Source organism: Zonotrichia leucophrys, unplaced genomic scaffold (assembly GCF_028769735.1).
Source record: "Zonotrichia leucophrys gambelii isolate GWCS_2022_RI unplaced genomic scaffold, RI_Zleu_2.0 Scaffold_103_156682, whole genome shotgun sequence".
Lineage (NCBI taxonomy): Eukaryota > Metazoa > Chordata > Aves > Passeriformes > Passerellidae > Zonotrichia > Zonotrichia leucophrys.
Window position 1 is genome coordinate 107866 of NW_026992308.1, and position 25981 is coordinate 133846.

The 25981-nt window shown below is 54.3% G+C and overlaps 2 protein-coding genes across 2 annotated transcripts; one reads left to right on the top strand and one right to left on the bottom strand.

The window, feature by feature from the left end:
* Positions 1 to 11531: 11531 nt before the first annotated feature.
* On the bottom strand, positions 11532 to 15938 carry LOC135460808 (zinc finger protein 3-like). Its single transcript, XM_064737742.1, has 3 exons — positions 15861 to 15938; positions 12924 to 13068; positions 11532 to 12770 (listed from the first exon to the last, which is right to left on the bottom strand). Exons 2-3 carry the CDS (start codon positions 12973 to 12975, stop codon positions 12013 to 12015), a joined length of 810 nt encoding a protein of 269 aa, XP_064593812.1. The 5' UTR covers positions 12976 to 13068; positions 15861 to 15938; the 3' UTR covers positions 11532 to 12012.
* A 2523-nt stretch (positions 15939 to 18461) lies between these two features.
* LOC135460807 (zinc finger protein 551-like) lies at positions 18462 to 24376 on the top strand. The gene is made up of 3 exons (XM_064737741.1): positions 18462 to 18517; positions 22593 to 22658; positions 22811 to 24376. The coding sequence occupies exons 2-3, from the start codon at positions 22637 to 22639 to the stop codon at positions 23986 to 23988; spliced, it is 1200 nt and encodes a 399-aa protein (XP_064593811.1). The 5' UTR covers positions 18462 to 18517; positions 22593 to 22636; the 3' UTR covers positions 23989 to 24376.
* Positions 24377 to 25981: the final 1605 nt, after the last annotated feature.

A 25981-nucleotide genomic window follows, 5' to 3' on the forward strand; every position in this document is an offset into this window, starting at 1 on the left:
GCAGGGATGGGAGATGTGGGTGTGCCCTGGCATGGCCAGCGGCCCCAGGTCTGGCATGGCCAGGAGTCTCAGTTCCCTGGCATGGCCAGCAGCCCCATTTCCCTGGCATGGCAGCCCCAGTTCCCTGGCATGGCCAGCAGCCCCATTTCCCTGGCATGGCCAGCAGCCCCATTTCTGGCATGGCCAGCAGCCCAATTCCCTGGCATGGCCAGCAGCCCTGGCATGGCCAGCAGCCCCATTTCCCTGGCATGGCAACCCCAGTTCCCTGGCATGGCCAGCAGCCCTGGCATGGCCAGCAGCCCTGGCATGGCCAGCAGCCCCAGTTCCCTGGCATGGCCAGCAGCCCCATTTCTGGCATGGCCAGCAGCCCAATTCCCTGGCATGGCAGCCTCATTTCCCTGGCATGGCCTGTCCCCAGGGCCAGCACCAAAGCTGCCACCAGCTCCAGAACAGCCCCCTGGGAATGCCCTGGTGTTCCCAAAGAGATCCATTCCCTATGGGACATCCCAGGCCCCCCCAGGCCCCCTCTGGGCCCGGCACAGGGGGAGCTGCCCCTTCCCCACTCACCTGCCAGGGCTCCATCGGCCGTTCTGGCAGTTGCTGGGCTCCAGTTCCACATCCAGGGCAGTTGGAGAGCTCTGCCCTGCCCAGCTGCCCCCGCCCCAGCCCAGCTGCCCCCCAGCCCTTCCCCACCCCTGGGGCACACCGGGCACCGCTCCTGCCCTGCTGGCAAGGTGGGGATGGCTCCAGGCCAGCCCCCCTGAGGGCACCCAGGAGCTTCCAAACCAATCCTTCCTTCCCCTCCTGGGGCTCACCTGCAGCTGGGCTGGGCTTGTGCTACAAATGGCCACAAAGATGATTTGGGAGCAGCAGCTGTCACCGTGCAGGCAGGGGATGGTGCTGAAGGGATGTGAGCCAGCTCCAAACACATCTCTGCCATTGTGGGCCCAGAGCTGCTGAACACAGCTCTGCCAAAGCTAAACCCAGGCTTTGGGGCAGGGGCTTGGAAAGACAAACTCAGAACCGGCAACAGCTCTCGTCTGGTGTCTGGCTGGTCCAGCTCTCATCAGGTCTCTTCTGGTTGTCCAGAATTAGATTTAAGATTTTTTTTCGATTTTGATGTGAAAGGGGATTTCTATGTGTTCTTTCTGCACTTATTGCAGGCAGGTGATTAATTTTATTTGTGCTTTACCTTCAAGCCTGGGAGTATCTGACTTTAGTGAAAGTCATTTTTAAATGAACCTGAAAACTTAAATAACTCAAAGCATCTTTCTTCCCAGCAAGAATATAATAGGTCTTTGGTGCAATCCGCCTTACAAAAATGGAGGATGACCATGAAAAATATCTTAGAAAATATGGATTTATGTGTTTGTTCCTATTTTGAATGGCCAGCTGGACAAACCTTGCTGTGGTTTGCTGGAGAAACTCAAGTCAGATTTCTTTTGTACCTCTGAACTTGTAGGATGATTTGATGGTTTCTTTCAGGAGCCTCATGACAGTAAAGAAAAATGAGGTTTTGGTATATTTTATTATTTTATACATTATTTATTTATTTGTTTATTTATTTATATTTTTCAAGACTCTTAAATCTTGCACTTTATAAATAGCAGCTACAGTGAAATTAAAATAAATGCTTCAGTGCAATGGAAAAGTTATAATGCTGGCAGCTGCTTGCCCTGCCCTGTTCTGTGTCATTGCTTTGTGTGAAGCCTCTGCTGCTGGGGTCCCTCTTTCACTGGTTTTGGAAATCTGATGGAATTGCTCACACGTTAGAGAGATAGGGTTCATTCCAATTAAATTTATAGCCTGAGCTCTTCTAGGCCAAGTGCTTGAAGCTTTTTGTGAGAAATGATGCTCAGTTTCAAAAATTTAGAAGGTTTATTGAGACCTTATCAAAAACCAACAGAAGACTGAATAAAGAAAATAATACAGCACCAAGAGCAAAGGATTCAATCTCCATCTGTTCGTCTACAAAAATGGATGTTCTGTCCTTTATACCTCTAGCCCCTCTTAACAAAAATTTAATATTTGCTCTTAAATTATGAGAAAAAAACATCTCATTACTCATCTACAGCATCGTTTTCTAAAGTTGCCTTTTTCAGCTTCTGTTAATACTTGTGATTTTATAACAGAATGTTCTTGGATGGGATTTTGCAAGATTCTGTCATCAGCTTTCTGTTTTGTTCTTGGATTTCTTAGTGCTGGGTCAGAACTGAATGCAGCATTTTGGGAGGGAAGCTGTCAGCCTCAGTGGGGCTGGGACCTGTGGGGCTCTGAGGGGTCCCTGGTGTGAGAATCCCCAATCACTTGTGTTAAAATTTTAAAAGTTTAATAGTAATAAAATGGTTATAAAAATAGTAATACAAATTAGACCAATAAGAATTTGGACAAGCAGAGTTAGGACAATAAAGGACAATAAAAAGCAAAGAATTACAAATGTTTGGATGCTTTCCTCTTGAAAGCATGGCTCGCTAACAAAGCATTAACCCTTAAAAGCAACAGCCTGTTGCATATTCATATATTTCAGACACGATGCAAACATTCCTTTCAAACTAGGGATTTTTCTGTTTATTGTCAACTTCTCCCATCTTATAAATCATAGTTTGGCTCTGTGGAGTCTGAAAGGAGGTAGAAGAGGTCTGGTTCTTCCTGATAAGTAGACAATAATTCTTCTCTTTGGGATTTTAGTGTCATGTTGCTGTTATTTCTGTGCAAAGAATTTCTTTATTATCTTATCCACTCTTTGAGCCAGTTAAAAGTATCTTACATGGCGTGGTTTCTATTTTAATATTATGTTGTAGCCTAAAACTATATTTATTACACTACTGAAAAAAACACAGTACTACTAATTAATACAACATAACACATATAGTATTGCATTTAATATCTGCAAAGAGCCAGTCATGTAATATGTACTTTTCACACATAACTACGTGAGAGAAAGGTCTGGGGCAGAGGGGATGAGCAGAGTTGTCCATCCCGTGTTGAGGAATTGTTTTTCCACTGGGCATGGTCTCCTCAGCACACCCTGGATCAGTGCCAGTGCACTGTGCTGTTATCGCCTCTTCAGAGTGGGCACTGCAGCCTCCACCTCCAGCCCTCAGCCCTCTCTAATGAGCTGTGCAGGTGTTGAGGGCTGGACAAAGGGGAAGGTTGTAAGAGCCTAAATGAGGGATGTGGGACTCCAGGCAGCTCTCCAAAATGCAGTTTATTGTATACAAAATGCAGTTTATCGTATAAAAAATGCAGTTTATTGTATACAAACTGCAGTTTATTGTATCCTTGATATAACAGCAGTCCAGGGTCGTGGGTGACAGAGCTGTGCCTACAGCTGTCAGCTCCAGCTGCAGACAAACCTGGAGACCCTTTAATTTTGGTTACAATGCATTATATACTCTTCTTTGCTGAGCATAAAGATTTTTTTCACTAACTGGAGAGCTTAATTGGATAATCCTTAAATGATGAAATACATAACAGACTGAAAGGGCTCTATGAAGTCAAGTGTCATTATTTTATCATGTGATAAAATGGTGTGAGTATTGAAATTTCAGATTTTAGGGTGCAGGAGAAATTACAGGACTCTCCCAGGGAGCCTGTACTCCTTTATTTGCAGTATACGAATAATTTAATACAGCTGAACCAATCTATACCTTAACTTTTACCTATAGCCTAACTACTATGTCATATGATATCATATCATATAAATCATATCATAATCATATCATTATGATACCTACATCATAACTTCTATAATTACCATGTTCATGTTACTATTCTCCAGTCACTAAAAGTTAGTACATTACAGTTTAAGCTAGAAGTTGTTCTTCAGTTTCCTTGCAGTGGAAAATTCTGAGACCTTTTCTCTACTTGCCACACGTCTTATTTGCCTGTGTTATCTTTCTGCTTGGTAAAAACATCTTCTTGTTTGAGATGGGTTTATCCTTTGCTCTAAGCCATAAAAACCCTTTCTAACTAACATACCCTTTGCCGCCTTGGTTATCCAGTGAGACTGGCTGAGCAATTCTTTTCTTCTGTATCAAAACTTGCTTCCATCTCTATTCCGTTCTCAGGTTCTACATTCAGAGATCTTTCTGCCAAGCATGCACATGTGTGAGAGTTTCTTGTCCAACTTTCATCCTTCCCAGCAGGGAGTCTGTGGTGTTGTGAGGTTCCCAGGGCAAGGTGAGAGATGAGAATTTCACTCCATGTTCTCAGAGGGCTGATTATATTATATTATATTATATTATATTATATTATATTATATTATATTATATTATATTATATTATATTATATTATATTATATTATATTATATCCCTTCCATGAACTCCTCTGGCCTGCTGCTCCTCCCAGTCATCCAGGAGACCCCAGCATGAGGCAGAGATTTTTTACAAAAAATCTGGTGGTGAAAGTGAGGAACAGGCTGCCCTGGGAGGTGTTGGGCGCCCATCCTTGGGAAGATCCAGAGCAATGTTGGAGGGGCCTTTGAGCAGCTCCCTCTGGTTGGAGATGTCCTTGTCCATGAGCTGCCTCAGATGATTTCTACCCTCTCATGGGAAATGTTATTCTCCTGGATTCACCTGAGATTCCTCCCAGGATTCTCCTGGAGTCTTTTGATCTCTCATTTTGTGACCTGATTTGATAACCACAGGCCCACAGTCTTCCAGGAAAGGTTCTCAGTATGTTTGTTCTCCTTTGGAGTTTTCACTCTAGAATCCACTTGTGGCTGCTCCCAGGTATGTCCCAGCATCTTCACACCTCCTCGAGGAAGCAGAGCTCCGAAGAGACAGCCCCAGGTTCCTCCAGGGAAGGTTCCCAAGATGGTTTTGCTCATTTGGAAGCATTTCTCTATGCCAGGATGCACCGGAGACTCCTCCTGGCATCTGCCAGAGTCTTGTCACTGGTTTAGGCACTTGATATCCCAGGCAGCAGCCCCAGACTGCTCCAAGGCAGGTACCTGAGGAGATTTTTGTCTTTTCCTCTTTTTCTCTTTTAAATTGGATCTTTGGTGAATCTACCCGACAATATTCCCAGGCATCTCTCAGAATCTCAACCTCCAGTTCCAGGACAAGAAATCCTGTCTGACAGCCCCCAGTTGCTCCAGGGAAGCTGACCTTGATCAGTTTTTGCTTTTGCAGTGAACCTGCATCTTTCAGGATCTCCCTGAGGTTCCTCCCAGGCATCTCCTGGAGTCTTTGACACACAGAGGTGGAAGGAGCTGAGATCCTGGGTGGCAACCTAAGATTCCTACAGGGAAGATTCCCAAGATGATTTTGCTCATTTGAAAGCATTTCTCTATGCCAGGGTGCACTGGAGACTCCTCCTGGCATCTCTCAGAATCTTTTCCTCTCAGGTTTAGGCACTTGATATCCCAGGCAGCTGCCCCGGAGGTCTCCAAGGCAGGTATCTGAGGAGATTTTTGTCTTTTTGCTGAAGTTGTATCTTGTGTGATCTACCTGAGACTGTTCCAAGGAGTGTCCCACAGTCTTGACCTCCAATTTCGGGATGGCAAAAATGTCTAGCAGCCCCAGATTGCTCCAGGGAAGCTGACCTTGATGAATTTTTACTTTTCCATTGAACCTGCATCTTCCTGGATCTCCCAGGTAGGCACCACCTGGAGTCTTGGACACACAGAGATGGAAGGAGCTGAGATCCCGGGTGGCAGCCCCAGAGGGCTCCAGGGAAGCTGCCCGAGGGGATTTTGTGTCAGGGAAGAAGGAGCTGAGCAGGGCTGCAGGAGCACAGGAGCAGCCCAGGGTGGGGACACATGTCCGTGTGCCCCGCTGGGCACTGTGAGGAGCAGCTGGACGTGCCCGTGGCTGCAGGCTCTGGGTCTGGGCTGCTGCTGGCTGCCTTGGCCACCTGGGCGTCCTGGTGTGGGGCGGGTGAAGGGCCGGGCAGGGCCCTGTTGGTGGCGAGTGCCGGGCAGGCCTGGCTGGGCAATAGCAATGGCCGGCAGGGCTGACTAGGGCTGTGGCGATGGCCAGGCTGTGGCAATGGCTGGGAATGTGACACTGGCCGGGCTGTGGCACTCTCTGGGGCTGTGGTAATGGCCAGGCTGTGGCTCTGTCCAGGGCTGTGGCACCGTCTGAGGCTGTGGCAATGGCCAACCTGTGGCACTGTCTGGGGCTGTGGTGCTGGCCAGGCTGTGGCAAAGGCCAGGCAGGGCTGGCCGGGCTGTGGTAATGGCCGGGCTGTGGCACTGGCCAGGGCTATGACACTGGCCCGGGCTGTGGCGATGGCCAGGGTGTGGCACTGTCTGCGGCTGTGGCGCTGTCTGGGGCTGTGACCCTCTCTGGGGCTGTGGCAAAGGCCGGGCTGTGGCACGTCCAGGGCTATGGCACTGTCCGGGGCTGTGACCCTCTCTGGGGCTGTGGTTATGGCAGGGCTATGATAATGGCCGGGCTGTGGTGCTGTCCGATGATGTGGTGCTGGCCGAGGCTGTGGTGCTGGCCGGCCTGTGGCACTCTCTGGGGCTGTGGCAATGGCCGGGACTGTGGTGCTGGCCGGCCTGTGGCACTCTGTGGGGCTGTGGCAATGGCCGGGACTGTGGTGCTGGCCGGGGCTGTGGGCCTGGCAGAGCAGGGCTGGCTGGGGCTGTGACACTGGTCGGGCTGTGACACTGTCCGGGGTTGTGGCACTGTCCGAGGCTGTGGTAATGGCCAGGCTGTGGCGATGGCCGGGTTGTTGCACTCTCTGGTGCTGTGGTAATGGCCAGGCTGTGGCGATGTCTCTCGGCTGCCCTGAGACTGCGAGCCCCAGCCAGCACAGCGGCTGCCCCACTGCGGCCATTGTGTCCCCGCCAGGGCCCCTGGGCCGGGCCGCGATGGCTCCGCTGCTGCTGCTGCTGCGGGAGCTCAGGGGCTGCGGCGCCAGGGCGGCCTGGCCCTGTCCGCATGGAAGGACCAGGCCCGGCCTGGGCTGCCCTGAGGGCGCCGTTGCTGCAGCTGAGAGCACGGCAGGAGGAGGAGGGGCAGGAGGAGGAGGAGAAGCAATCAGATAATTATTATTTACATTTTTCTCTGAGGCTTCTCAACTTCTTCCCAGGAGAAATCCTGACGAAAGGATTTTTCAGAAAACATCACAGTGACACTGTCCCAGCTGCAGGATCTGCTTCCCATCAGCCCTGAGCCCAGCCTGGTGCTGAGCAAAGGGGCTGGGCTGGGGTCATCCCCTGGTGGGGGCTGTGCACCCCCTCTGTCCCCTCCCCAAATTCCCTCTGGGGAGCAGGAGCTGGGGCAGGAGCCCTGTGGGGAGGGACAAGGGGGTGACACCGGCATGGGGGGGACACACAGCCCCTGGGGACCCCCCTCACCTGCTGCTGCAGCACCAGGAGGATGAACCCCAACATGGAGCCACAGAGCCCTGACAGCATCTTGGGGGTGGGGTCTGGTGGCTGCTTTGGGGGGTCACATCTGCCCTAAAACCCCTCCCAGACCCCCAAACCACCCCACAGCTCCTGGCCTGGACTCCCCCAAAGCACTCCCTGTGTGCTGGTGTTTGAGGGTGCCCAGGACGAGGGAAGAGATGAGAATCTTGACTCCGTGTTTCAGAAGGCTGATTTATTATTTTATGATATATATTATAAGAAAATGATAAATTAGAACTACACTAAAGAAAGAGAAAGGAGACATCAGAAGGCTAGCAAAGAAAGGAATAAAATCTTGTGCCTCCTCAGAGGCACAGCTGGACCTATGATTGGCCATTAATTAAAAACAACCACATGAGACCAATCAAAGATGCACCTGTTGATAAACCATCTCCAGACCACATTCCACAGCCATCACAGAGTTATTGTTTACATTTCTCTTCTGAGGCTTCTCAGCGCCTCAGGAGAAAAATCCTAGCGAAAGGATTTTTTAGAAAATATGTGCGTGACACTCCCTGCAATGTAAATGGCCCCAAGAGCCACCAAACCCCTTCCCATCTGCCCTAAAACCCACCCAAGTTCTCTCCAAGCCACACAGCCCAGCCAGGACCCCAAACCCCTCCCAGCACCACAAACACCCCAAGAGCCACAGAAGCCTCTCCCCATTCCCCCAGGACCCCCCAAACCCCCTCCCACCCCCCTGGCACTGACCAGGAGAGGTTGGTGGGCAGGAACATCCCCAGCCAGGAGCAGCCCAGGCACTTCAGCAGCGATTTGGGCACTTTGGGGGGACACCCCAAACAGGGAGAGCCAGGCCAGGGACTGGGACAGAACCAGAATTCCTGGAGAACAGATGGGCTCAGGGGGACAAACTCTGCCAGCACAGCTACACGATTGTGGCCCCACAGCCCTACAAGACCCTCATCCTCCTGGATATTCCTCTGAAACCCAAATTCACCTCCAAATCCCAGTGAAGTGGTGCAGCTTTAGATCTCTTTCTTTAATTTCTTTATTTTTACCTCAATTCTGGGTGTTTTGATGGGATAAAGATGGAAATTATTTAGGTTGGAAAAACCTCCAAGGATCATCCAGCTATGCTCAATGCCACCAGAAGAAACGATTGGACAGAGCAGAATTTTTAGGGAGCAAAGGTATGTTGGGGGGTCCTTTTGTTCCTTTTTACTTAGAGAATTGCTAGGAAACACTAACAACTGGATACTTCAGAAAACAAAAGATGTGATCAAGCTCAGGGACGAGGGCACCTGGCTGCACTTCTCTTATTTGGGAGTTTCTCCCCGGCCCAGCCCAGAGCTGCTTCTCCAGCTGTGGGTTAGAAATTTAACTCAGGGTAGAAACCAATTTTAGATTTAGCTGAAGTCTGCTGTTTAATCTCCTGTAGTCTGTTAACTTGTGTGCTCCCAAAAAAGCCTGCAGAGAAAACAAAGGAGATTCAAGGCTACCTAGAAAGGAATGCAAACATCCAAGCTGAAGAGAGATAAGGAGAGGGGGCCCCCACCGACCCTGGGGCTGAAGCAGATGGAAAAACTGGATCTGGGTTACAACTATGTGACTGAACAACTGGCAGGCTCATAGAATTTATAAGACAGTTTAATACACATGTGCCAGGAAAATGAATCCACAAACATCAGAGGTTTATGTCCAAAAAGGACACAGAGGAGGCCTTTGACTTTATTTGAATAAAGGGAGAGGTCACGGGGCATTCCCCTGGGGTCTCTCCAATTTTTGGAGGATGCAGCCTCCTTTTTACCCCAATTTCCCTTCTCTCTTTCCCCAGTGGCTGAGGTACTTGAGAGGTACAGACTTCCCAAAACATCTGATATCAGAGATTCCCCTCTGATGTATAACCCTCCCTTTTAATTTTCAATTCTTATGGAATTTAGGTTTTCTTCCATTGTTTCTTTATCTTTCAACGTACAATTTCATTTATCAGCAACCCTAAAGTTTATTTGTAAAAGCAAATATCTTTTTCCATTCATCAATGATTGGAATCCTTCCCATTGCTTCTTTTATCTCTCAGTGCTGGTTTTATCTAGCAGCAGACCCACAGCTGGTTTGTAAAGACAAATCCCTCATTCCTCTCATATGCACATGTCTTTTATGCATATGCAACAAGTTAAGAGGTAAAATAGACTTGGGAATTTTCGGGGGTGCCCATGTCCTTAGGGCAGCATTGAAATCAATCATACTGGCTTTACAGCTTCTACAAATTGCAGGGTTTTTTCTGCAAATCAGGGTGAGCCTCTGCTGTGAGACTGCACTGGGACCTTATTGCGAAAAATGCATGTATCTTATGATTGGCTTTTCACAAATATTAAAATGAATATTATATGTGTTGTGTTAGAAAGTAATGCTGTATTAATTCTCTTAAGTACTGTGTTAAATATTGTTTTAGGTTATAAAAAATGTTAAAATACAAACGATGCTATGTAGGATACTCTTTTTAAAGAAAGGACTCACAGCGAGATAGCCACAGGACACCTGAATCTTTCAGAGAAAAAGAATTTATTGCCCTCTTATCAGAAGCAACTTCTTCCCACCTCCAAGGCACCCTTAGGATTCAGGGGAAGAAGGTGGCACTGACCAGACAGAATCCTGTGTTTGAATGGAATTTATGCATCATGTATGATGTGTATGAATATGCAACGGGCTATTCTTTTTAATGGTTAATCCTTTGTTAACGGGTGTCCTTTTCTGGGCTTGTGCTGCCCAGAAAAAGGTACCCGGACATCTGTAACTCTTTGTCTCTATTGTCTCATATTGTCCTAATTCAAATTGTCGAAATTGTTATTACTCTAATTATATTACTATTTTTTATAACCATTTTATTACTATTAAACTTGTAAAATTTTAAAAACAAGTGATTGGCATTTTTCACACTTATTAACACCCACCTCCATAGAAGAGGGACCCATCCCCATCTGCCTGGGACCCTGAGCTCGGCTCTCCCTGCCCTGCAGCCACTGTTATAGATACATATTATAATAGTGGCTTTTCACAAATGTAAAAATGGATTTTATATCTGTGGTGTTAAAATAACTTTGGTATATAGTTTCTGTTTGTGTTGTTAATTAAGGTTAGACATAGTAGTGAAATAGCTAATATAATTATGCTTGTGCTAAAATGCCTGTTTGGGTTGGGATAACATCCAGTTGAGAGGAACAGCAGATTTGTCTTTACAAACCAGCTGTGGGTCTGCTGCTAGATAAAACTAGCACTGAGAGATAAAAGAAACAATGGGAAAGATTCCATTGATTAATGGGAAAAAATATTTGCCTTTGCATATAAACTTTAGGGTTGGTGATAAATGAAATTAGACATTGAAAGATGGAAGAAACAATGGGGAAACCACTAAATTCCATAACAATTAAGAATTAAAAGGGAGGGTTATACATTAGAGGGAAATCTTTGGTATCAGATGTTTTGAGAAGTCTGTACCTCCCAAGTACCTCAGCCAATGGGGAAAGACAGAAGGAAAATACAGCTGGGAAACTGGGATAAAAAGGAAACTGTGTCCTCCAAAATTTTGAGAGACCCCAGGGGGATGCCCCATGGCCTCTCCCTTTATTTGAATAAGTAAAAGGACTCCTCTGTCTCCTTTCTGGACATAAATCTCTGATGTTTGTGGATTAATTTTCCTAACACAATGAACACAGGATGAAGATAACCTGTACAGATCTGCCAACCACTGTCTGAAGGCAGTGTGGACTGGGGCCAAAATGAAGATGATGATAAAAAAAGGACTAAAACCACAAGGCAGGAATACTCATGCTCTAAAAAGGCAGATCCAAAGAGGAGATATGCTAAGGAGTTCTTGGAACATGTAAACTAGCTTGGGGAAATGTTTACTATGTATAAGGGTCTATAAATATACAAAAGGTTGGTGTAAGGCAGAAGGTATTTAGGGGCATCCCCAGCTGAGTGCCAAGATGCACCTGGCTGGAATTACCTTTGCTCTATGGTCCTTGTTTCCTATTGTCCTTTTTTAAATTTTCACAGGAGACTGAATGTGTTTTTCAGACCCCACACCCCCTGCCTGCTGACATATCTTGCTAGCCCAGCCTGGTGCTGCCCAAGCCCTGCTGGGGCACCTGGATCATCCAACCCACCCCTGTGGGTTTGTGCAGCAAAGCCTCTGTCAGTGCTGTAGTTGTTCTTTGTTTGCTTTATTATACACACCAGTAAATAACTGTTATTCCTATTCCCATATCTTTGCCTGAGAGCCCTTAATTTCGTGATTCTAATAATTCAGAGGGAGGGGGTTTACATTTTCCATTCCAAGGAGGGCTCCTGCCTTCCTTAGCAGACACCTGGCTTTCAAACCAAGACAAGGTAAAAACTCAGCTCTTCCCAAGGGGTTTCCAATATGGAGCTGAGACCCAATGGATGTTCCTGCCCCAGTGTTGAGTCAGGTGCCTACTGGGATCCAGGATGATGTGGAGACCACCAGCCAGGCGTCTTCCCAACTTGGATTATTGGGAATGTGGATCAGCAGGGCTTTTCCAACTTGGATTATTGGGAATGTGGGACACCAGGGCTCTCTGCAATGAGGGTTCTCTGATTGAGGATGGAGTTGGAGCAATGCATGAAGCTCCTCCTGCAGCTGGGGCACTTGCAGGGCTTCCCTTAGCGGTGCCTCCACTGGTGTTGATTCAAGACTGAGCTGGTCCTGAACCTCTTCCCACACTCCGGGCACTCGTAGGGCCTCTCCCCGGTGTGGATGCGCCGGTGCCTGGTGAGGTGGGAGTTGTGCTTGAAGCCCTTCCTGCAGATGGGGCAGCGGAAGGGCCTCTCCTCGGTGTGAATCCGCTGGTGGGTGAGGAGAAGGGAGCTGGTTGGAAACGATTTCCCACACTCAGAACACTCGTAGGGCCTCTCCCCTGAGTGGATCTTCTGGTGGGAAGTCAGGTGGGAGCTCTGGAGGAAGTTCTGGCCACATTCCCAACACTCGTAGGGCTGCTCCCCGGTGTGGATGCGATGGTGGATGGTGAGCTGGGGGCTGTCTCTGAAGCCCTTCCCACACTCAGGACACTCGTAGGGCTTCTCCCCAGTGTGGATCATCTGGTGGCGGAGCAGGCGGGACCTCCAGCTGAAGCCCTTCCCACACTCCAGGCACTTGTGGGGCTTCTCCCCATCATCGAGCTGCTCATGGAGCACCAGCTCCGAGCTCTGGCTGAAGCTCCGTCCACCTTCCTGGCACAGACTGGCTCTTCCCTCCGCAGAGCACCCTGGGCTGGGTTTGCAGCCCTTCCTCCTGGGGGATCTCTGGGGCTTTTCCTCCCTATCGGATTCCTGCACCAGGGAGTCACTCAAAACGGCCTCTTCCATGAGGTTCTGCTGCCCTGGAGATTTGTCCTCCCTGCTCTCCATGCTCAGCTCCTGCTCTGCGGGAGGAAGGACAAGGACAGGATGGGATTTGCCTCCGTGCCACAGGCAAGGGCAAGGAGATCCCCCCAGGGCTGAGCTGCAGCTGGGGCCGTGCTGGGCTGGGAGATGGAGCAGCACAGAGGGGAAAGGGGCACTGACTTCCTCCTCACCTGCCTCAGTGTCCCGGGGCATCTTCCTCTTCCTTGCAGCCTCCTCCTCCATCCAGCCAAGGGTTGGGAATGGGAAATCCTGGTTTGCATGGAAAACAGGGGATGAGCACACAGAGTTTCAAGGTCCTTCTGCCCAAGTCCATCTCTAGAAGTCATCAGGCATAAAAACATCACAAACAGCAAGATTTAGCACTGAAATTGACTCCCAGGTGTTCTGTCTCTGTGGTCTCTCCCCTTTAGCGTTTGGGTGTTCCCCCTATCCCAGCTGCTTGAGGGCACACTTGCATTGGGGGGTCTCCCATCTACTCAGTCCCTATGGTCCCAAATCTGCTGGGAGTCCCACGAATCCAAAAAACAACAATTCCTCCCTTTTCCATCTCTCCATCATCTGGGATGATTGGAGTTTTGGGCTCCTGGGGTCCCTACTCCCCTCATTCTCTGCTTTGGGCTGCAGGGGATCCAAGGAGTCCCCCCTGCCAGGGACTGGTTTGTACTGGGGGAACTAGGAACGACTGAGAATAACTGTGAGCATGCTGAGGGACACTGGGATATACCAGGAGTGTCTGTTAACCATACTCAGGTGACTGGAACCACACTGGGAACAGGTGGGACCATGCTGGGAAGAACTGGGACCTCATTCTGGGGGCAATTGGGAGCGAGTGGGAATGACTGGATGTACACTGGGGATAACTGGGCATGACTGGGACCACGCTGGCAGAGACTGGGATCATCTATGGATTGGTTGGCACCATTCTAGGGACAACTGGGATCACACTGAGAGGAACAGAGACTGGAACCGTGCTGGGGGCTACTGGGATCCTACTGGGATGACAGGAGGAGAAGCTGGCCAATGCTGGGAGTCACTGGCAGCATACTGGATCATACAGGCAGCAACTGGGACTGCACTGAGGGTGACTGGGAGTGGCTGTCAGCAACTGGCATCAGGCTGGAAGCAACTCAGGGCAACTGGGAGTGACTGGGAACATGCTGGGAGTAACTGGGATATACTGGGAGAGACTGAAACCACCCTGGGGGTAAATGGGAGCAACTGGAACCACACTGGATGATCATGGGAGCAGCTGTGCCCATGCTGGGATCATACTGGGATCATACTGGGAGTGACTGGGAAGGTGCTGGCTCTGACTAGAACCATACTGGAAGTGACTGGGAGCAACTGGGACCACACTGGGAGTGCCAGGGAGTCACTCTGAGCATGACTGCAATAATGCTGGGAGTATCTGGGACTGACTGGGGTCATACTGGGGGTGACTGGAACCATACTGGGAGTGACTACTGCTCCTGCTGGGGTCATCCTGGGAGCCACTGGGATCACACTTTGGGCAACTGCCAGAAACTGGGATCATGCTGGAGGCAACTGGGAGGAACTGGGAAAGACTGGGATCACTCTGAGCTAACTAGAACTGTACTAGGCACACTGGGATATGCAGGGAATGTCTGTGACCACACTGGGGGGGCTGGAAACATACTGGGAACAGCTGGGACCATGCTGGGGGCAACTGGGAGTGAGTGGAACGATGCTGAGAGGGACTGGGACTATTCTAGGCACAACTGAGATCATACTGGGAGGAACTGGGAACAATTTGAATTATGCTGGAGGCAACAGGGATCATACTGGGATGACAGTGGCAGTAGCTGGGTCCATGCTGGGTGACACTGGGATCACACTGAGGGTGACTGGAATCATACTGGGATTGACTGGCAGTGGCTGTCAGCAACTGCAATCATGCTGAAAGCAAGTGGGGGGAAGTGGGAGTGACTGGGAGCATGCTGGGGGTAACCGGGATATACTGGGAGAGAGTAGAAGTCACTGCTGGCATTGACAGGGAGCAACTGGGATCACACTGGGGGCCACTTGCATCATACTGGGACTGACTGGGATCATACTGGGAGTAGCTACAATCGGACTGGGATTGTAGGGGGTGTGATTGGTCCCTGTATGGGGGGTGCTGGGAGTTGCCAGGTGCATGCTGGGAGCCGACTGCCCAGCCACTGGGAGGAACTGGGAGCAACTGGGAATGGCAGGATGCAGCTGCAGCAGCGGCAGCTCCCCGGTGGCCCCGTGCCAGTGCCGCTCATGGTGCCGGCTCTGGCTGTGCCGAGATCCCGCTGGAAGGGGATCCCAGCCAGGGACCCCACGGATACCAACCGGGGGAACCCCGGGCCGGGCTGCGACAGCGCCACGGGCAGGGAACGCAGGGACAGGAGAACTGGGGGGACACCGAGATTTGGGGGCTGGGGGGCACGGGGGAACCAAAGGGGGAACCAAAGGGAGAGCTGGGGGAGCAGGGAATGGGGTTTGGGGGTTCCAGGACTGAGAAAAGGGGAGGCTGCGGTGGACAGAGGGGGGACGGGCTGGGCTAAGGGGGTTCCTGCATGCAGGAAAGGGAGCTCCAAGGGTCCCCAGTGTTCCCCACTCCCAGCAAAAGGTGGGAAAACCCGGGATGGCTGGGAATAGGGGTCTCGGGTGTCCTCGGTGTGGAGGAGGGGGTGGGGAATGGGAAAGGCAGGAATTGGGGTCCAGGGGGTCTCTGGGTGAAGGAAAAGGGGGCTCTGGGGGCTGGGAGAGGCGGGATGGCCGGGAAGGGGGTGCGGGGTGGATCCCCTGCCCGGGAATGGGGGTGCGGGGGGATCCCGGTGCCCAGGAATGGGGGTTCAGGGGCCCCCCGGTGCTCCGGGATGGGCGATCAGACAGTCCCGGTGCCGGGGGTCCCCCTCACCTCTCGCCGCCCCCCGGGGCCCCAGGAGCGCCCCCAGCCCCAGCGCTGGAGCCATCGCGCTGCTCCTCCTCACTCCCAGTGTGATCCCAGTACAGTCCCAGTAGAACTCAGTCACCCGGGAGCTGCTCCCAGGATGATCCCAGTACAGCCCAGTCACTCCCACTGCTGCCATCCCCCCCACCCCTCGCTCCGTTCCGACCTGGCCCGCCTCCATCCCCGCTCCTCCCGCCGGCTGCGAGGGCTCCGGGACCGGGGGAGGAGGAGGAGGGAGGGAGGAAGAGGCGGAGCGGCAGCAGGAAGCTGTGGGAGCACACGACGGCGAGAATCGATCGGCTCCGGCGCTGCCTGAACTCCGGACCCCGGGAGCATCGCCCCCCATCCCGCAGGTGCCGGGGGAGGTTCCCCCCTGTCCCCGCTGCTGGGGTCACACTTGGACTGGGGCTCCCCCTTCTCGTCGGTGCCCGCCCTGCCCAGGCTGCTGGCAGTCCCAGCAATGCCAAAAGCTCCCCCTCTTGGCTCTCCCCATTTCGGGATGCCGGGGCTCTTTGGGCTCCCGGGCTCCCTTCTCCCCTCATTCTCTGCTCGGGGCTGCAGCGGCTCCAAGGAGTGCCCCCTGCCCCTCTCCAGGCTCTTGAGGCTCCCGCCAATGGCGGCGCTCCCCCCTCTCTGGGCTCCCCCCTTTGGGCTCCTGGGGGACACAGGGCTCTGCTCCTCCAGGCTGCCTCTGCCGGCAGCCGCCACCGGCACCCCCCGATGTCCCCCGAGGGGCCTTTTCCGCTCAGCCTTGGACTGCTTCATTCTCCAAACATCCCCCCAAAAACCCAACTGGGAGTGGCTGAGAACATGCTGGGGTGAACTGGGCTACACTGGGAGATACTGGGAGGGACTGGAACAAAAGTGAGTGTGAAAGAGAGCAACTGGAACCATGTGGAGCACAACTGGTTCATACTGGCAGGGACTGGGAGCACACTGGGCTCATGTTTTCACCATACTGGGAGGGCCTGGACTAATACTGGGAGTATCTGAGAGCGACTGGGAACACATCCTGCACATCATCCCCCATACTGGGCCTGACTGGGAGCAACTGGGAGCACGCTGGGAGCAAATGGCATCATACTGGGGCTGACTGGGTTGATCTAGAAAGCAACGGAAACCATCCTGGAGGCAGCTGGGACCATACTGGGAGAAATTGGAAGCAACTGGGACCACAATGGGAGGGCTGCCATGTGACTGGGATCAAACTGGAGCTTGCTGGGATCATACTGGGGTCAAAGTGAGTGACTGAGATCACACTTTGGGCTACTGGGAGCAACTGAGAGAAACTGGGATGATGCTGCAAGCAAACTGGAGGAACTGGGTAGGACTGGATGCATACTGGAGGCAACTGGGATATACTGGGCATGACTGGGGGATCATACTGGGAGAACTGACACCTTACTGGGGCCACTGGCAGTGTCTGGAAATGACTACAGACATGCTGGGGGCAACTGGGATATACTGGGAGTGTCTGGAACCATACTGGGGGGACTGGAACCACACTGGGAACAGCTGGGACCACATTGGGGGCAACTGGGAGTGAGTGGGACCATGCTGGGAGGGACTGGGATCATATGGGGAGTGACTGGGACTAGAGCAGGGACAACTGGCTTCAACTGGGACCATACTGGGAGTGTCTGTAACCACAGGGGAGCGATGGAAGCACACTGGGAACAGCTGGGCCCATGCTGGGAGCAACTGGGATCACACTGGGGGCACTGGCATCAGACTGGGAGTGACTGGGAGCAACTGGGATTAGACTGCAGGTGACTGGAATCATACTGGAGTGGCTACACTCATACTGGGATTATACTGGGCATGAATGGAACCTGACTGGGGCTTACTGGGAGCTACTGGGCCCATGTTGGGAGGAAAATGGGCATATATTGGGAGAAACTGTGATCGGCTGGAAGGTTCTGGAACCATGCTGAGAAGACTGAGACTATAACTGGGGCAACTGGGACTTACTGGGAATGCCTGTAACCATACTGGGGAGACTGGAACCACACTGGGAACAGCTGGGGTCTTGGTGGGGGCAACTTGGGCCACGCTTGGAGCAACTGGGCATGACTGAGACCCTGTTGGGAGGGACTGGCACAAATCTCAGGTTAACTGGGATCGTAATGGGAGGGACTGGGAACAACTGGAACTCTGTTGGGGGCAAATGGGATCAAACTTGAATCAGAGTGAGAGCAGCAGGGTACATGCTGGGTTAGACTGGGATCACACTGACAGTGACTGGAATCATGCTGGGATTGACTGGGAGTGGCTGTGAGCAACTGGTAGAAAGTGGGAGTGACTGGGATATACTGGGAGAGACAGAGAGTCACTGGGATCACACTGGAGGCTCCTGGGGTCATGCTGGCATTGGCAGGGGGCAACTGGGATCACACTGGGGGCACTGGTATCAGACTGGCAGTGACTGGGATCATACTGGGAGTGGCTACAATCATACTGGGATTAGAGTGGGTGTGATTGGACCCTGACTGGGGGTTACTGGGAGCTACCAGGCCCATGCTGGGAGCCAACTGGGTCTCCCAGCAGCCTGGGGAGGGCGGGCAACGAGTGGACAGGGGACCCCCAGTCCAAGTGTGACCCCAGCAACTGGGACAGGGGGGAACCTCCCCCGGCACCTGCGGGATGGGGGGCGATGCTCCCGGGGTCCGGAGTTCAGGCAGCGCCGGAGCCGCCCGATTCTCGCCGTCGTGTGCTCCCACAGCTTCCTGCTGCCGCTCCGCCTCTTCCTCCCTCCCTCCTCCTCCTCCCCCGGTCCCGGAGCCCTCGCAGCCGGCGGGAGGAGCGGGGATGCAGCCGGGCCAGGTCGGAACGGAGCGAGGGGGGGATGGCAGCAGTGGGAGTGACTGGGCTGTACTGGGATCATCCTGGGAGCAGCTCCCGGGTGACTGAGTTCTACTGGGACTGTACTGGGATCACACTGGGAGTGAGGAGGAGCAGCGCGATGGCTCCAGCGCTGGGGCTGGGGGCGCTCCTGGGGCCCCGGGGGGCGGCGAGAGGTGAGGGGGACCCCCGGCACCGGGACTGTCTGATCGCCCATCCCGGAGCACCGGGGGGCCCCTGAACCCCCATTCCTGGGCAGGGGATCCACCCTGCACCTCCTTATCCGACACCAGTGACACCCGCACCCCCTTCCCGGCCATCCCGCCTCTCCCAGCCCCCAGAGCCCCCTTTTCCTTCCCCCAGAGACCCCCTGGACCCCAATATCTGCCTTTCCCATTCCCCACCCCCTCCTTCACACCGAGGACACCTGGGACCCCTATTCCCAGCCATCCCGGGTTTTCCCACCTTTTGCATGGAATGGGGAACACTGGGGACCCTTGGAGCTCCCTTTCCTGCATGCAGGAACCCCCTTAGCCCAGCCCGTCCCCCCTCTGTCCACCGCAGCCTCCCCTTTTCTCAGTCCTGGAATCCCCAAACCCCGTTCCCTGCTCCCCCAGCTCTCCCTTTGGTTCCCCCTTTGGTTCCCCCGTGCCCCCCAGCCCCCAAATCTCGGTGTCCCCCCAGTTCTCCTGTCCCTGCGTTCCCTGCCCGTGGCGCTGTCGGAGCCCGGCCCGGGGTTCCCCCGGTTGGTATCCGTGGGGTCCCTGGCTGGGATCCCCTTCCAGCGGGATCTCGGCACAGCCAGAGCCGGCACCATGAGCGGCACTGGCACGGGGCCACTGGGGAGCTGCCGCTGCTGCAGCTGCATCCTGCCATTCCCAGTTGCTCCCAGTTCCTCCCAGTGGCTGGGCAGTTGGCTCCCAGCATGTGCCTGGCAGCTCCCAGCACCCCCCAGACAGGGACCAATCACACCCCCTGCAATCCCAGTCCGTTTGTAGCTACTCCCAGTATGATCCCAGTCAGTCCCAGTATGATCCCGGTCACTCCCAGTATGATCCCGATCACTTGCAGTGTAACTCAGATCACTCGCAGTCACTCCCACTCTGATGCCAGTGGCCCCCAGTGTGATCCCAGTTGCTCCCTTTCAATGCCAGCATGACCCCAGGAGCCTCCAATATAACCCCAGTGATTCCCAGTCTCTCCCACTCTATCCCAGCCACCCCCAGGTTGCTCCCGGTCACTCCCACTTCTTTCCAGTTGCTCACAGCCACTCCCAGTCAATCCCAGTATGATTCCAATCACCCTCAGTGTGATCTCAGTCTCACCCAGTATGGATCCAGCTGCTGTCACTGTCATCCCAGTATGGTCCCAGTTGTCTCTAGAATAGTCCTAGTCCCTCTCAGCATGGTCCCAATCACTTCCAGTTGCCCCAGCCTGGTCCAACTCACTCCCAGTTGCCCCCAGCATGGTCCCAGCTCTTCCCAGTGTGTTTCCAGGACCCCCCATAAGGTCACAGACACTCCCAGTTAGCCTAGTACAGTTCTGGTTAGCTCAGAATGATCCCAGTCTTTCCCAGTTCCTCCCAGTTGCCTCCAGCATGATCCCAGTTTCTGGCAGTTGCCCAAAGTGTGATCCCAGTGGCTCCCAGGATGACCCCAGCAGGAGCAGTAGTCACTCCCAGTATGGTTCCAGTCACCCCCAGTATGACCCCAGTCAGTCCCAGATACTCCCAGCATTATTGCAGTCATGCTCAGAGTGACTCCCTGGCACTCCCAGTGTGGGCCCAGTTGCTTCCAGGCACTTCCAGTATGGTTCTAGTCAGAGCCAGCACCTTCCCAGTCCCTCCCAGTATGATCCCAGCCATTTCCCATAGGATCCCAATATGACCCCAGCATGGGCACAGCTGCTCCCATGACCATCCAGTAGGGTTCCAGTTACTCCCATTTACCCCCAGGGTGATTTCAGTCTCTCCCAGTATATCCCAGTTACTCCCAGCATGTTCCCAGTCACTCCCAGTTGCCCTGAGTTGCTTCCAGCCTGATGCCAATTGCTGACAGCCACTCCCAGTCACCCTCAGTGCAGTCCCAGTTGCTGCCTGAATGATCCAGTATGCTGCCAGTGACTCCCAGCATTGGCCAGCTTCTCCTCCTGTCATCCCAGTAGGATCCCAGTAGCCCCCAGCACGGTTCCAGTCAATCTCTGTTCCTCTCAGTGTGATCCCAGTTGTCCCTAGTATAGTGCCTGCCAATCCATAGATGATCCCAGTCTCTGCCAGCGTGGTCCCAGTCATGCCCAGTTATTCCCAGTAGAAACCAGTCCCAGTGCTGCCACTGCTGGGATCCCCCAGCCCTGTGTGCGTTCCCCCCTGGCGGATGTGCCGAGAGGAGCCCCAAGGGCTGGCAGTGGCCAGGCAGGGTCCCCAGCAAGGCCCAGTTTGGATGTGCAGCCCCCAGTTTGCCCAGTTTGCCTCTCCTTGGCCCGGGCCGGGTTCCCCCTGCCCGCAGCGGCTGGGAGCAGCCGAGAGCCCCGCGCTGCCCATCCCGACCTGTCCCGGCTCCATCCCCGCTCCTGCCTCGGGCTGCGAGGGCTGCGGGAACGGGGCAGCGAGGGTGTGGCTGCTGCTGGGGGAGGAGGAGGAGGGAGGGAAGGGCAGGGATGGAGGGGGAGGAGGAGCAGGGGTTAGGGGTGAGGAGGAGGGAGGGAAGGGGAAGGATGAAGGGGGAGAGCCAGAAGGGATACAAGAGGAGAAGGAGGTGGGCTGAGGGAGGAGGAGGAGAAGGAGGGATGGAAGAGGAGGGACAAAGGCAGATCGAGGAAAGTAGAAGGAAGTCCCAGCCCTGAAGCCCCCCCTCAGCCTGGACTGAGTCCCAGTGTGGGCAGCAGAGAAAGGGGGGATTCTGCTCCTCTGCCCCACTCAGGTGAGTCCCCACCTGCAGAGCTGCCCCAGCCCTTGGGCCCAGCACAGAAAGGATCTGGAGCTGCTGGATCTAGTCCAGATGAGGCACCAGAGATGCTCCAAGAGCTGGAGCCCCTCTGATCTGGAGCTAGGCTGGGAGAGCTGGGGGTGCTCACCTGGAGAAGAGAAGGATCCAGGGAGAGCTGAGATGTCCTGCAGCTCCCTCTGTGCTCTCAGGCAGGCAGAAGCAGGCTCTGGAGTCAGCCCTGGAGCAGGGCAGGTGTTGGGGGTGTGACATGAAGCTGCTCTCCTGTGGGATATCCCCTCCATGTTGCAAGCTCCTTGGTGGGAGAGTGAATCCAGGAATGTGGCTGTGGTAGTCTTTCCTTGTGGCTTGCCCCCAGCCCTGCTGTTCCCTTGGCCGCTCCTGTGGGAAACAGTGCAGGTTTAGGTGCCTCAGCACCACCAAACCCCTGAATTTGCAACCCCACCCATGAGATGGTGACTGAGGAGGGAGAGCTCGGCCCAGATATCCTGGGAGGGGTCTCTGCATTGGGTTTTTTTGGGGGGATGTTTGGAGAATGAAGCAGTCCAAGGCTGAGCGGAAAAGGCCCCTCGGGGGACACCGGGGGGTGCCGGTGGCGGCTGCTGGCAGAGGCAGCCTGGAGGAGCAGAGCCCTGTGTCCCCCAGGAGCCCAAAGTGGGGAGCCCAGAGAGGGGGGAGCGCCGCCATTGGCGGGAGCCTCAAGAGCCTGGAGAGGGGCAGGGGGGACTCCTTGGAGCCGCTGCAGCCCCGAGCAGAGAATGAGGGGAGAAGGGAGCCCGGGAGCCCAAAGAGCCCCGGCATCCCGAAATGGGGAGAGCCAAGAGGGGGGAGCTTTTGGCATTGCTGGGACTGCCAGCAGCCTGGGCAGGGCGGGCACCGACGAGAAGGGGGAGCCCCAGTCCAAGCGTGACCCCAGCAGCTGGGACAGGGGGGAACCCCCAAACACCCGAGGGGAGGGACCAGGGACGGGCAACTCCTGGGAGGCTTTTTCAGGGCTAAATCTTGGTGTTTGGGAGGTTTTTCTAGAGCCCAGGTGTCCAGTGACTTGTAGAGATGGACTTGGGCAGAGGGACCTTCAAACTCAACATGCTCATCCCTTGTTTTCCCCAAACCAGGATTTCCCATTCCCGACCTCTGGCAGGCTGTCAGGAAGAGGAAGATGCCCCGAGACACTGAGGCAGGTGAGGAGGAAGTCAGTGCCCCTTTCCCCCTGTGCTGCTCCATCTCCCAGCCCAGCACGGCCCCGGCTGCAGCACAGCCCTGGGGGGATCTCCTTGCCCTTGCCTGTGGCACGGAGGCAAATCCCATCCTGTCCTTGTCCTTCCTCCCGCAGAGCAGGAGCTGAGCATGGAGAGCAGGGAGGACAAATCTCCAGGGCAGCAGAACCTCATGGAAGAGGCCGTTTTGAGTGACTCCCTGGTGCAGGAAGCCAACGGGGTGGAAAAGCCGTGGAGATGCCGCACGAGGAGGGGCTGCAAACGCAGCTGGCGGGGATCTGAGGGGGAAAGAGCCAGCCTGGGCCAGGAAGGCAGCCTGGGATTGAGCCAGAGCTCAGAGCTGGTGCTCCATGAGCAGCTCCATGATGGGGAGAAGCTCCACACGTGTGTGGAATGTGGGATGAGCTTCAGGTGGCGGTCCAGCCTGAATCGCCACAAGAGGACCCACAGTGGAGAGAGGCCCCACGTATGTGGGGAATGTGGAAAGAGCTTTAAACTCAGGTCCTACCTGAGCATCCACCAGATGATCCACACTGGGGAACAGCCCTACGAGTGTGGGGAGTGTGGAATGAGGTTCAGATCCAGCTCTGACCGGATCCGCCACCAAATGATTCACACTGGAGAACGGCCTTACAAGTGTGGGCAATGTGGGAAGAGCTTCATGACGAGCTTCAGTCTGATCCAGCACCAGGTGATCCACACTGGGGAACAAGCCTATGTGTGTGGGGAATGTGGGAAGAGGTTCAGTTGGAGCTCTGGCCTGATCAGGCACCAGAGGAGCCACACTGGGGAACGGCCCTATGAGTGTGATCAATGCAGGAAGAGGTTTCCGACCAGCTCCAATCTCCTCCTGCACCAGCGCACGCACACAGAGGAGAGGCCCTTCCGCTGCCCCGACTGCGGGCAGGGCTTCAGGCAGAATATCAATCTTGTCAGGCACCGACGCATCCACACTGGGGAAAGACCCCACGAGTGTGAGGATTGTGGAAAGAGCTTCAGCCGGAGCTCCCACCTGATCCGGCACCAGAGGACCCACACTGGGGAACGGCCCCACGAGTGTGGGGAGTGTGGGAAGAGCTTCACCTTGCGCTCTAGCCTGATCTGTCACCAGCGCATACACACTGGGGAGCGGCCCTACAAGTGTGAGGAATGTGGGAAGGGCTTCACCCAGCACTCTAACCTGATCTACCACCAGCGCAGCCACACTGGGGAGAGGCCCTATGAGTGTCCCAAGTGTGGGAAGAGCTTCTCACAGCGCTCTAACTTGACCCAACATCAACGGAGGCACCGGTAAGGGAAGCCTTGTGAGTGCCCCGAGTGTGGAAAGAGCTTCGTGCGCTGCTCCACCTCCATCCCCCACTGGAGGAGGCACTTTGGGCACATCCGTGGTCACTCACATTCCCTGTAATCCATGTTGGGAACTGTGGTAGATAGGGACAGGCGATCGGAAGATCACGCGATGTGACGGAAAGCGGCAGGACTCCTTTTCCCCTAATCCCTTAAGATAAGAGATCACTCTAGGAATGTAACCAGGAATGTAGCCCCCCTAACAATAGTAGTGCTGGTAGCTTTCCACTCCTTACTAACCATAGATGGTACTGCAGACCCCTCTGACGTAGAGAGACCCCTTAGACTATAAAACCTCACGAGATGAGACAATAAAGGCTTTTGACCATCTACCACATTGGTGTCTGTGTGTGTCTCTGGCCTGAGCAACCCTGGTGAGCTTTGGGTCGCCGTGCTGCTCGTCAAAACCAGGTCGCCTTGCCTTATATCAGAAGGCAGCAACTGGTGCCGAAACCCCGGGAGGGAGCTCGGGTAACGGGATTCACCTGGACAGAGGACAGCGGCTGCAGCGGTGGGACCGTCTGCAGCGGGGGGGACGCCCCCAGACCTGTGTGGACCATGGAAGCCATGGCGAAGTGAGTCAGGCTCACGAGCAATGGGGAATTAAATGTGAGCTCACGAATTTTAATCTTGCTATTGCAAGGCTCCTAGAGCTGGGGACGATCGAACGTCCGGTAGATATATTTGAAAGTGTGGGAGAAGCGCACTGCCGCCTTAGCAGAGGACACTAAGTCCTCAGGCAGTGGTAAAAGCCTCAAAGCGTGGGGGAAAGTAGAAGAGGCCCTGCGCAAGGCATTAGAAGAACAGGAGACGTGGAAAGCCGCACGCACATGATTATTAGCTACACCAAAGCTGGGGGTGGGGGCTGCAATGCAAACAACCTCTGAGAGCGATCTGATTGAAAGCGGGAATACGCGGGGGCCAGGCGTGTTCCACCCCTCCCCGAGCCCAGAGCCCCCAGGGGACCCTCGACCCTCCTGCGGAGCCCGCCGGGTCCCAGCCCCCCCGCAGAACCTTCCGAAAAATCCGCGGTTTCTTTATCCATCCCTCCCCCGCCGGTCGCTGATCCGGTGCAGGAGGCAGAGCAGCGCGCGCGGTCCTTTTGGGGGGAACTCGCGGAAGAAGCCCGAGATGCCGAGAAGGCGGCTAGCACGGACACGCGGGTGGCGGCGCCGCCACCGCCCTATACGGCAAAATATGGCGCCGGCGACCCAGGGGATGGAGCGTGCGAGTCCGCGGCAGGATAACCCCGGAGGCGCGAGTAGTCACAGATGCACATGCGCGGGAAACCAGCACAGAGCACATGCTCGGTCTAGAGCCGCGGGTCCCCGCAAGCGCGCATGCGCGGGGGAGCGACAAAGAGCGCATATTCGCTCAAGAGCCGCGCCCAATGCTGCTACCATATAAGGGAGAGATCCCTCCCTCCGGGAGGCAGGGCAAGCCCAGGCGGCGGGAGCAGCACCACCCCCAAAGGGAGAAGCGGGGTCGAAGCCGCACCATACGGCACGGAGCGCCAGAAATGTACCAGCAGTCAGCTTCCGGCTCAGAGTCAAGTAACAGCTGCTCAGACAGCTCGGAAGAGCCGAGTGAGCCCAGCTGGCACTCGAATGCTGAGAGAGCAGAGTTAATGCGGTTTCAAGCAAAACCGAATAAAGCTTTAAGCAATATCGGGAAACAATCGCAACACAAATTCACCGACTGGGGAAAAATAAAAATAGCTTGTGTGGACTGCGCACCGGCAGCCACGATACACGCCTTCCCGGTGAGGGTCACTGGGGCGCAGGGAAATAAACAAAGGGCATATACTCCAGTTAACCTAAAAGATGTGCAAGCGATTGTCAAAGCGATTTCAGAAAAAGGGATCAACTCAGCTGTAGTATCCACTCTTGTGGATGGCCTTTTTAGCAATGACGATCTGCTCCCTTTTGATATTACGCAAA

Excerpts from the sequence above, each read along its gene's own strand:
- LOC135460808 (XM_064737742.1), bottom strand. The coding sequence starts at position 12,975 with ATGGAGGAGGAGGCTGCAAGGAAGAGGAAGATGCCCCGGGACACTGAG. Across the intron at positions 12,771-12,923 it reads GCCCCGGGACACTGAGGCAG|AGCAGGAGCTGAGCATGGAG; the intron begins GTGAGGAGGAAG and ends TTCCTCCCGCAG.
- LOC135460807 (XM_064737741.1), top strand. The coding sequence starts at position 22,637 with ATGCCCCGAGACACTGAGGCAG. Across the intron at positions 22,659-22,810 it reads GCCCCGAGACACTGAGGCAG|AGCAGGAGCTGAGCATGGAG; the intron begins GTGAGGAGGAAG and ends TTCCTCCCGCAG.